This window comes from Exophiala oligosperma (assembly GCF_000835515.1).
Source record: "Exophiala oligosperma strain CBS 72588 unplaced genomic scaffold supercont1.79, whole genome shotgun sequence".
In the NCBI taxonomy this organism is placed as follows: domain Eukaryota; kingdom Fungi; phylum Ascomycota; class Eurotiomycetes; order Chaetothyriales; family Herpotrichiellaceae; genus Exophiala; species Exophiala oligosperma.
The window spans coordinates 1-10,345 of NW_015622896.1; the positions used below are offsets into that span (position 1 = coordinate 1).

General features: G+C 46.7%; 5 protein-coding genes across 9 annotated transcripts; all 5 read right to left on the reverse strand.

Moving 5' to 3' along the window:
• Nucleotides 1-315: 315 nt before the first annotated feature.
• Nucleotides 316-1,949, reverse strand: PV06_11843 (uncharacterized protein). Its single transcript, XM_016413578.1, has 2 exons — nt 1,091-1,949; nt 316-1,033 (listed from the first exon to the last, which is right to left on the reverse strand). The coding sequence occupies exons 1-2, from the start codon at nt 1,735-1,737 to the stop codon at nt 640-642; spliced, it is 1,041 nt and encodes a 346-aa protein (XP_016256035.1). The 5' UTR covers nt 1,738-1,949; the 3' UTR covers nt 316-639.
• Nucleotides 1,950-2,299: 350 nt separating this feature from the next.
• PV06_11844 lies at nt 2,300-4,051 on the reverse strand. Of its 4 annotated transcripts, XM_016413582.1 has the most exons (4): nt 3,987-4,051; nt 3,865-3,933; nt 3,633-3,810; nt 2,300-3,581 (listed from the first exon to the last, which is right to left on the reverse strand). In XM_016413582.1, exons 3-4 carry the CDS (start codon nt 3,808-3,810, stop codon nt 2,329-2,331), a joined length of 1,431 nt encoding a protein of 476 aa, XP_016256039.1. In that variant the 5' UTR covers nt 3,865-3,933; nt 3,987-4,051; the 3' UTR covers nt 2,300-2,328. The 4 variants fall into 4 exon arrangements, with proteins under 4 accessions (XP_016256039.1, XP_016256037.1, XP_016256038.1 ...); XM_016413580.1 differs by having other exon boundaries at nt 2,300-3,810; XM_016413581.1 differs by having other exon boundaries at nt 3,865-4,051.
• Nucleotides 4,052-4,757: 706 nt separating this feature from the next.
• Nucleotides 4,758-6,553, reverse strand: PV06_11845 (uncharacterized protein; the record flags this gene model as incomplete). Its single annotated transcript, XM_016413583.1, has 2 exons — nt 4,758-4,898; nt 4,952-6,553. The coding sequence occupies 2 exons, from the start codon at nt 6,551-6,553 to the stop codon at nt 4,758-4,760; spliced, it is 1,743 nt and encodes a 580-aa protein (XP_016256040.1).
• Nucleotides 6,554-7,308: 755 nt separating this feature from the next.
• PV06_11846 lies at nt 7,309-9,151 on the reverse strand. Of its 2 annotated transcripts, XM_016413585.1 has the most exons (8): nt 9,023-9,151; nt 8,925-8,972; nt 8,844-8,875; nt 8,715-8,791; nt 8,301-8,664; nt 7,992-8,253; nt 7,770-7,939; nt 7,309-7,720 (listed from the first exon to the last, which is right to left on the reverse strand). In XM_016413585.1, the coding sequence occupies exons 2-8, from the start codon at nt 8,967-8,969 to the stop codon at nt 7,675-7,677; spliced, it is 996 nt and encodes a 331-aa protein (XP_016256042.1). In that variant the 5' UTR covers nt 8,970-8,972; nt 9,023-9,151; the 3' UTR covers nt 7,309-7,674. The 2 variants fall into 2 exon arrangements, with proteins under 2 accessions (XP_016256042.1, XP_016256041.1); XM_016413584.1 differs by having other exon boundaries at nt 8,715-8,875.
• A 133-nt stretch (nt 9,152-9,284) lies between these two features.
• On the reverse strand, nt 9,285-10,245 carry PV06_11847 (uncharacterized protein). Its single transcript, XM_016413586.1, has one exon. It carries the CDS (start codon nt 9,947-9,949, stop codon nt 9,554-9,556), a length of 396 nt encoding a protein of 131 aa, XP_016256043.1. The 5' UTR covers nt 9,950-10,245; the 3' UTR covers nt 9,285-9,553.
• Between the last annotated feature and the right edge of the window lie 100 nt (nt 10,246-10,345).

Genomic DNA, 10,345 nt, shown 5'->3' on the forward strand with positions numbered 1-10,345 from the left:
GTTAATTTCTTATCGGGTGACGAAAACTACACTTTGGTCTCCCGTTATTCAAGTTTGGTGTCTTTCGCCTTGAGGGCGCCTACGGGAGTTATCACTATCACGTTCTATACACGAGGGGAGCCTCTCCAGTTTCTTCAACCTTCGGTCAATCAACTGTTTGCTGTGGTGCCTGTCTATATCAAGTGCTATAGCGCAATCATAGCTCCACTGTGCGACCACCAACAACTGATTGCGGAGGAACTGGCCCGATTAAGGGGAAGACAGTTAGCAAGAAGGCAAGGCAATCTTGTGGGAGCGCCTGGGCTGCATAGATGACTCTGATCCTGTTAACAATGAGGCTATTAAAATATTACATATGCGAGAGGAGTATCCCAGTCGAAACCATCCTCGTCGGTCCATAAAGTCTCGATTTGCCTAGTCATAGTGTCTGTGGTATGACATTACTTTAACTCACGCACAAGCGCTGTTGTAAAATGAGTGAGCGAGTGAGCGAGTGAGACTGAAAATACTAACAACAAGTCCTTCGGACACCAATGGTTATTCGGCAGCTTTTTCTGGGACTTGATTCAGTTTGTTAATCTCCGTCCACTTTTGTAATTTCAGATAAATTTCCTGGTGGTTCTGTCGTCATTATTTTCTTCAGGGCATATATGCTCGGATGAGCTTGACGGCCTCAAAAACCTCAGGACGATCTGACATGCTCATACTGCCCGGAAAAGGCCTTGGACAGCGATGATCTAAAAGTTGTTGGGACCTTCCAACGATGTCTTCCCAGCATTGAAGAGCTTGAGACTGAGATTCAAAGGCCTTGGAGTATGTCGGTCGTCGATTGTTTATGAAGAGATCGTCTTGGGTGACCGACGACTCGTGCTTTTCCAAAACGCATCGGTACTGCCATTTCCCAGGCTCGGAACTGGGGTCCCTACCGATTGTCGACAGGCAAGGTAAACCTCGAAAATGTCTGATAAAGGCGTCGTCATCCGCTTCGCACAGGTAAAATGCCACCACAGATGTTGCTTCGCCCGAGTTGACGCTACCAGGAAGATGAACTGTCAGTACAGACTCCGGATTACACCGACCCTGGACTTACTGATCAATTCCTGAGCCACAAAATAAAACCTCCAGCTTCTGGATACAGTCTTGAAGTGATGTCGCAGTAAGCTTCTTATCGGTGAGAGGTTTGCTAAATAGACATGAAGTGCCCAGAATCTCCGCCAGCTGTTTCAAGTCCCGGTTATGTTTGATCCACGGTTTTAAACCAGTTAAATCGCCAGAAGGAATTACAGCAGAGCCGCGAAGAACTAACCATACGTTCATGTCCTCAGTGAAGCCTGCACACACGAATTGCCGTAGTGGTCTAGGGAATGACTTATCAGGCCAATCGCGGAGCTGGCTCATCTGTTCAAGATTGTGCCTGAGCTGACTGCGAAGTTGATAGGCTTGTGTCTTTTGAGCTTTCGCATCCTTCGGGAAGGCATCAGGGAAGGCGGACACAAACTCTGAGGTGAGTCCTTCCCAGCTGATACTGTCCAATTCTGCACCTTGGAAAGTCTTATACTCTTCTGTGCCCACCCTCGGAAGCCACTCCTCCTTGCATCTTTGGACCAAATCTTCCAGTGCATGTTTATTACCAGATTCAGAGTTAGAGGAAGCCGAGAGCGGAAATAGGATGAGGAGACACTGCATCATTTTGAGCTGGCCGTCACCTTGTTTCCCACTAACAGTTGACTTGCCCATGGTTTTCGAAAGGGAGCGACAAAAGGGTGGTCAAAAGATGGTTGTTGTGTCTGAAGCAGGTTCCGTTTCTTCGGTTGGAAATAGTTGGTCCGATAGAGGAGGTTTCGATTCTAGAGAGGTTTCGAGGCTGGAAGGAATCCGAGACAGGATGATTTACCGCTGTCCACCGGGTGACTAGGAGCGAAGGGGCTCGAGGAGTAACTATTTTGCAGTTAATGTTATGATTAAAGGCCCATAGCCTGGAAATTGGGGAATAAGTTGAGATTGTTCCGCCGCGGTAAGGGGGCTTTACTCGCTAAGAGCTGCCTACAGGGCCTAGGAGAGTTCAAGTGGCATCAGTGCTCTTTGGTGTCTAAACAATATGGACTCGGGGTCCAAGTGGCCATCACGGCCCTATATCCTAGGTAGAGCCGCTAGGCTCCTGGAGTAAATCTCAGAGAGATATTTCTGTTACTTATTTAGGTATCTCGGAGCCTGCGAGCTGTTCCCCATGAACAACTAGAGAATGTAGTAAGACGCTCCAGTAGAATGGATGTATGATACCCATCTTCATCCAATAGAATGTTCATTTCCTTTGTTCAGTATGGAACTTCAGACTCTATACCTACGAAGGAGACCTTGATGAAGTTGGCCCATTCCTCCGCTTAGTACCAATGATTCATCCTTCAGCTCCTTCCAGTCCACTTTCTTTGATACCATGCTACCACGATCGCTAATCTCGCACTCCCATTGATCGTCACCACGCGTATTCCATTTACAGAGGTAGCCAGATACGTTAGAGTCGGTAGGAGTTGGCACCAAGTCAATCCTCTCCCCAATACACGACACTGGGAAGAGCTCAAAGTATCGTCTCTTGTCGCCTCCGATTCGAGCTAAAATGGCGCAGTGAAGTAGCCTCACTCGCAAGGCATCGAACATTAACTTTCTGTGCGTTCTGGGAAGCTTTGATTGTTGACTGTTTAAGTGATACACTGCGAGGACTGCCTCCTCGAGGGGAACCGCTGACCCAATAGTGATCTGGCTATCCAGGTTAAGAATTGTGTTGACCTCATCGAGCCAACTACAATGGCGAATCTCAATCATCGGTTGTTTCCAGTCGTTCTCGGAGAAGGTGAGGCTCAATGGTCCTTCCGCGGAAGTTCCAAAGGATGGTAAAGGAATATGAAGTCCCTGGAGTAACTCTTGGATGTTCTCCGATTTTGTTGCATCTTCTACAGGGTTCGTATCCATTTCGACACACCGGTCAATGCATCCTTCATCTTCCCATTGGTTTCGAGGCTGACTATGGGCGACTTCGTCTGGGGAATAGCCATCGGCGTTGAAAAGGAACTTCTCATTCGGGTCAAGATGCTTATCGGCACCGACAGATTGAGTGACAGCAGTACTTCTTAGACTCGATGTTTGCACACCCTCCAGGGTTGCAGCGATTTCAGGAGGCCAGAACTGAGCCTTGCGTCCAAGATCGTTGTCCTTGTTCTCGACTACCGTTCCTTTAGACAGTAAGCGCAAGGAGAATTGCAACTCAAATATTAGATCTCTAGCCGCTTCTGATTGCGCAGAACCTTGATTCAATATCTCCTGAATTTGCTGCACGTCTGCGAGATTTTTCTGCAACTCCTGCATATAGTTGTTGAAGGGTGATAAATCGTGACAGGCATTAAGTAGGACAGTAGTTGTGTTGACATAGATGTTGCAGAGTTTGCGGTCATTAAAGTGCGCCTTTACGAGCATTGGCCTTCGTGGTTGAGGCAAACGTGTTTTGCGTTGAAACAAGAAACATAACCTCGCCTCGACATAGACAAGTACCCACAGGATCTGGGCAAAGAAATCTGATTTTTTGTAGTCTTTGCTCCTTAGCCAAATACCATTGACCTGCTTGTTAAGTGTATACACACCTTTCTTTATCCTGCTCACCTCAGCAGAGACGTCCCCAAGACCGTTCCAAGCAATTTTCATGTGGCCTTCTTGGAAAGAATTTCGCACTGAGCGGCATTGTGAGATGAGATTCTCTAGCTTCGGGTCCTGCAACGATGGATGATCGAAATCGAGGATCAACTTTAGCATAAGAGGCATCTAAACCTGGCGTTAATTTTATGGTCTTCCATGTGTGTGAAGTGTGAAGCTCACCGGACTTTCATAAACACAATCATGCCTTCCCTTTCTTTTACAGTTCTCACAAGGCTCACCGCCATTACACTGTGCTAACCATTAAAATTCTATCGCATGAAAGGCGTGAAGGGTATCGATACTCTTATTTTGCCTTTATGGCAGGGGGCGCAGGCCTTTTGACCTCGCTTATGTTTTGATGGACGAGCCATTCCGGTCATATTATCTAGTGAGATGAAGATGAGAAAGAGTAAGGAATCGGGCGAAGAGAGGAATAATGTAAGTTGTAGCCAGATTTGCGCTCTGTGGAACAGGGAAATCAGTGGAGATTGCGTTCTCCGCCATGTCATCCCTACTTGGACTTGGAAGCTCACAATACTCGTTTCTATTGAAATTAAGTACACTTGCATTTGTTCTTTGCTATGCCTAGAAAATTGGTCGGCTTAGAGGTACATGTACAGTGAGATTCTCCCTTCCTTGTCAAATACAGTGTAACTCAGGGACCAAGAATCGGGAGGGAAAGAGGCGATCTATTTCCCACCAAAGTTTTGTCGCCCCTATCGACAAGGAATCTCTCCTGGAAGTGAGAACACAGTAACTAAGTTAAACCAATTGGCCATTACTGTATGAACCTTCGTGCATAGACCAAAATACTGTCACTGTCGGACCACTCGTGATGCTATTCCGCTAAATGTTCTCCTGTCATTTGTCTCTCAAACTCTGCCGCTCTGTCTCTTGTTGAAAGATACGACAAGCATCCTGATGCGAACCAAGTGGAGACAATTGTACCTTCATCACTGGAGTATCTAATCCGACGGAAGCAAGAAGAACAGCTCCAGGGACATTGCCTAGGGGTCGATAGATTCTAAGAGTAGAGTCTAAGGACGCTTGAACTTTCGAATCTTAGACGACGTCTACCATGGAGATGTTTTCTCCATTCTCAAGACTGGCAGGACCTGGAACGTATTGGTAAGAGAAACAGGTCTCAAATTTTGCGTGAATTCTGTGCAGGAGAATTGTTTCGAGCCGCTATCATAGGTGATATAGCGTTTCAACTAAGCACAGAGTTAGTGAGTCGTTAGAGCACGCGTTTGAGGGTTCTGCTTACTGAAGCAAGCCTCACACCAAGCCACAGACACCTCTCTGCACGTGATACTGCATGACTTGGAAGCTCTAGTGTGCGGTCATCCTCGTCTGTCACTTGTTCCTCGAAAAATTCGGGGGCATAGTAGTGATAATGAGACCATTTGAACCCACGTATCAAGAAGTCCTCTGGTAATTGACGACCTGTGCCTGACTGTTGTTGAGGAAAATCCGAGGCCTCAACTTCATTGTCAATCACCCCAGATCTACTTATCGAGTTTAACGATAAAACCAATTTGTCCCATGGAACGTAGTCTTCGAGGTAGATAAGAGTCTCTGGAACATCTGATAGACCCCATAGAAATGACAGAGTGAAGTGTAGAAACGGGAGAATGTTCCTGTCTCCGACTTTGGCCGTAACGATGGAAATGCATTGGTACCAAACAGGTAGGACGTATGACGTTACTTCGTCTGAAGAAGAGAATTTAACCTCTGGTCTGTCACCAAGTGGCGCAGTAGCCTGAATAAAGTCTTGAACATTAATAGGGCCATCATGTTCCCAGAATTTGCGGCGCATTTGAGATTTAGCCATAGGATCCTTAGAGAGATTTGTGCCGGAGGGCTGGTCTGATTGTTCTTCATCTTGGCTCTGCTTGTTGGTTTTTGAGTCCGCACAAAGGGCTTTCCACAGGAAATTCTCGTTAGATCCGAAGTCGAGGATCATGGTAATGAGGGACGATGCCATCTCCGCTCCTTGCATTTTAAAATCCGATCCTATCCTGTTGATAGTGCCGTGTAACTCGGATGCAAATCGACTGATGTGTAAACAATAATCATGGACAAATCCATGGGTGAAAAGAACACCTGCTGTAGTGACCAGGCTAGCTTCTACCTTCAAGTATTTTTGACTTGTTATCTCATACTTATCGAGAAAAGGAGAGAACAAATGCATCATCGAATCCCGAGCGTCCACAAATGGGATGCCGCTAGTGAGTGCCTTGGAATAATAAAACAGCTGACGAACCACATTCGGTCTTGCTAAAATGGCCAAGTGATGCTGTATACGGCCAGTCGTGGGGGAGCGGTCAGCAGCACGAGTATACCATATTCGGGCAGTATTAGACCAGTTCTCTCGGTCCCACATGTCAGATTCTTCGATGGCCATTCGGTAACGAGCCAGGTCTCCAAGGTATCCTATCCATGTTTCATAAAAGGCAGGCACTGATTCCATCAACAAACCCATCATTTGATAAGCAAGATAGATGAAGCTGAGCATATGCTCCAATGAACACGGCAGACGATGGCGGAGTAACTCAAGAAATGAGTGAATACCGTGCCTCCACATTCGCGCGGGCATGTCATATTCCGTCGGTAACTGTCGAAGCGCGAGTGATGCCGCAGGATGTTGACTGGCCAAAAGAAAATCATGATGCTCGTGTAACAGGGTCCGATGTAATACAGTCAATGCCTGCCATTGCTCATTTGAGAGCTTGTTTGTAGTCTGGAACTGCTGCTGGCATATCTCGAAACACTTCTTCTCGACCACAAAGATGCCATCATATATGCCTTTCACTTCATTGATGAGCTGTTCCTGTGAGATAGGCTTTGTTTCGAGTTGCAACGGCATTTGGTGGGCATGAGAACTGCTGTAACAGCAAATATAGTTAGCCGAACGCAGAATAAGATGACGACGATGAAGACATTACCCTATAGGGCCTTTTCCCCCAAAACAACTGCTTGATTTTATTTTCGTCATGATGAGTTCAGCATACAGAATACAGTGCGACGGTCAGATGTCCGATGAGTGAGAAGATGAATACTTGGCCGGGGATACTTAGACTGGCGAGCAGTGAGTGGAACTGTGCCTTATACATCTTCTGGCAAGAGTTCACAAACCAAGAGGCAAATACCAGGCAAACATTTGATGCTTATCAGGCAAACTCAGCCTCAGAATTGGTCGCACCTACATGGGATACATGGTCACCAGCGAAAGCAGGGAGGCCGACATTTTCAGCTTAAGCGAAGGTGGACGAAGGCGAATTAAGGCGGGTCAAGGAGGGTCAAGGCGTGTTAAGGAGGGTCAAGGAGGGTCAAGGAGGGTCAAGGGGGGTCAAGGCGGCGCATTGGGTTGATGCCGGTCAGTTAGGCAGAATGGCTGGAATGACTTGGGTCTGCCCCTAAACCCTGAGAACGAGGCAGAATTGACAGCATGCTATCGTAAAGTACCACTCTAAAGGAGCGATATTGCCTACGAGGTTGACCACCCACATTCGAGTCACAAAATTTGACATGTTACAATACACAAAGTCATTTGGCCCTTTTCTAAGCGATCAAACCAAGCTCGTGCTGGGTGAAGGAACGGCGATTTGGCCTGACTACTGTATCCGATCCATCCATGACCCAATACGATTCCAACTCCTCCGGTCCGATCAGAACCAGGTTCCGCTTCTCTTTGGCCGCATACCAAGACACTTCCCAAGTGAACCCATCCATTGTGTCCACACTTTACACGTGGACGTAATCATGGTGTTATCTGGTGTGGTGGCCGTTGCTGGTGGTTCGACCGTTGGAAGGGTTCGTTCCGAGATGGGTTTCATATACTGGCCCAAGAGAAAATCCCACGGCTTCAAGACTTTACAAAAAACTGGTCATCCAGGTTTCACCTTTTCGGGAGGCCTCATGAGGCACGAGAAGAAAGTCCAGAATATGCATACCTCGGAAAGTTTACCCCGTTAATGTACGCGAAATCTATGTGGTTCTACCTTCACATCCTTTCTGTGCGTAGACAATATGACTATTGCTTCATTAGAGTTAACAGTAACGACGGAGCAGGGTAGACGTACACTTTGGTTACCCATTGTGATCTTGCACATCTTGTTAAGTCATTCCGAATGTCCTTGAGAATTAATTGAATATGCTGGTAGTCTAACTTGAGGCCCTCGCTCAAGGGCAGGAGCATTAATGCTTCCAGTTCACCGTGAAGTACCTCCAACCACAGATTACCTAGATCTTTCTGGGTCATAATATTAGCCGTCTTTTCTATTTTCTTCAACGGACACAATTACCAATTCCTTGTCTTTTGGCCACCGTCCAAGAGGTACAGGAAACTCCCGGTGTTCGAGATTGTGAAAACTTTTCTCCTCGAGCATCTGAGTAAGCTTGTCATGTATATCCAGCTGTAGCCCGAGTTTGGCCAGTCCACGTGATAGATAACGATGTATATCCCGAACTTTGCTTTCCTCGCCCGTTGGAACTTGCTGTTCAGATTGCGAATGGTGACTCAAGGTCAAAAGTTGGAATTCTATCCAGCCTCCATCTTCGAGAATCCTATTACGTGTTAAACCCTATACTCCATCTTGGTCCTTCGAACTTACTCAGAACATCGACGTATTAGACCCGGCAAGTCTTTTACAAACACTCCATGTTGACGCATGATGATAAATCGAAACGGCCGTCTCCATGTCCAGCTGTTGTCATCTTCACAAATCTCGAATCGAAGGTTTGGCGGAACCAATTCTACCTGCATTTGGCTCTCGTCAACGCCGATCACTGAACAAGCCGGATTTTCGTCCGCGATTTCCATGGCCAGTTTGCCCGTTCTAGTGTACAGTTCAAGCACATCTGCGCCCTCCAGACTGACGGGCGCACAGAAGTTCCGATTCTTCAGAATTTTCTTAAACACGGCATGTCGGGCATCGTGGTCTTCTTTTGCCCTATCATCGATGGGAAACGGGAAGCCTGCTTCGTTTGAGTAATGTTAAAGGGCTTGAAGAAGCGAGAACATGTACCACGTCCATAGAGACGGTTCCCTAGCCACCAATATCCCAGGTCTTCCGAGTTCACTGAATAGGTGCTAGAAGCCCACCTGCGAGTTTCATTAGCAACTACCAACCTGGACACGTTGGAAAAATTCAAACCCTGGGCTGGCAATTGCTGAGTCTCGGGGCGACTGGGACTTAGTTAGCCTTGGAAATGAGTGGTTGTAGTTCACATCCTACCTGGATCTGTGCCGGAGGTTCATCAGGCTCTGGAGTTGTCGTCATGCGCTTTTTCGAAGATTAGTCGCACTTCAAGTAAATCAGAGAGAAAACCGAACCTCGTTTTGGAGTAGCCCGTTCCTTGATGGAGGTAAACGAGTGGGAGTTTCACGGTATCTTGTGGGAGGAGACTTTGGTAGGCGGGTGTAGAAGAGAAAGGGAAGTCGGGGGAAAAGATACGAGATGAGTGAAGATCTTTATTCTGGTAGATCAGTTCCTTGTCATCACGCTGCAGATGCTGTTAATATCGTGATGACGGGTAGTCTAGAATTCAGAGGAAGCGAAGAGCCTTTTTTTAATATAGTATCTTCAAACAGCATCCGCGAGTTTCTTCTGTCATATCATCATTACAAGAAATATGAAGAGATGTCAAGATGTTGAACCACTCAATACTATCTGCCAAATTTGTCCCATCTCAAATATAAGAGAAATATGATCACTATTACTGCCGTCCACATGTTTAGCTATCCGGGGCAACATAATTCCCTGTCTCTTTCGCACAATTTCTATGATCAGCCACTCTTAGACACTCTATGTTCGAGTGCGTTCGCCCATGTCCACCGACACCTGTTTGAGCGAGGTTGTCTATATCAAACATAACCGTGCTCAATCATAAGAACCCTTAGTTGCTTCGCGGCAGTAGAGCGCAACTTTTCCAGATCCTTATCATCCAGACACCTCATCATCGTTTCCAGGAGCGCCCGATAGTTAACAGCCTTGAATAGTTCTTTCTTGGCACCTGATAATGATCTCAGAGTCTGTTTGTATTTTTCTTCGTTGGTCCGCTCAACGATGGGCTGCATTTGAGGGTCTTCTCTTTGGCCTAGGGCCAAGACACGAATCGATACTGTCTGCATAGTAGTCTGTGCCTCAATGAAGTCCGTAATGGCCGAGCGAAGGTCGTTGATCTTGTCTGTGTCATTGAAGTCCTGCAGTTGTTCCAGAATGATATCGCACGCTTCGCGAATGGTCGTGGGTGGAGCCATCTTTGGGCCTTTAAAGAGAATGAAAGGTACGAGAAGAGTAGATTGGATATATTTGTAGCGTGAAGCTCAAGAGAGACGGAAGGTAATGGCTTGGTTTATGAAGTCGGTGATGAAATAAGTGAAGTCGGCCGCATTTATATATGTAGCACTGAAAAAGACAACAGTGCATCTATGTGGCAGATCCAGGAGACGTGTTTGATTAGGGGCGCAATTTTGGCCAACATTGCCACTCTGAAATAAGTGCTCGCATGGAATAGGTAGACCTTATGACTTTTCGGTGGTTAAATCGGTAGTGGAGGAACCTAAATGGTCGCAAATTTGATCGAAAGCACCGTCATTCCCTGGCATTTTTCCTGGCTCCACTTGGGCCGTGGGACTCGCAGTCGAGTGAAGATC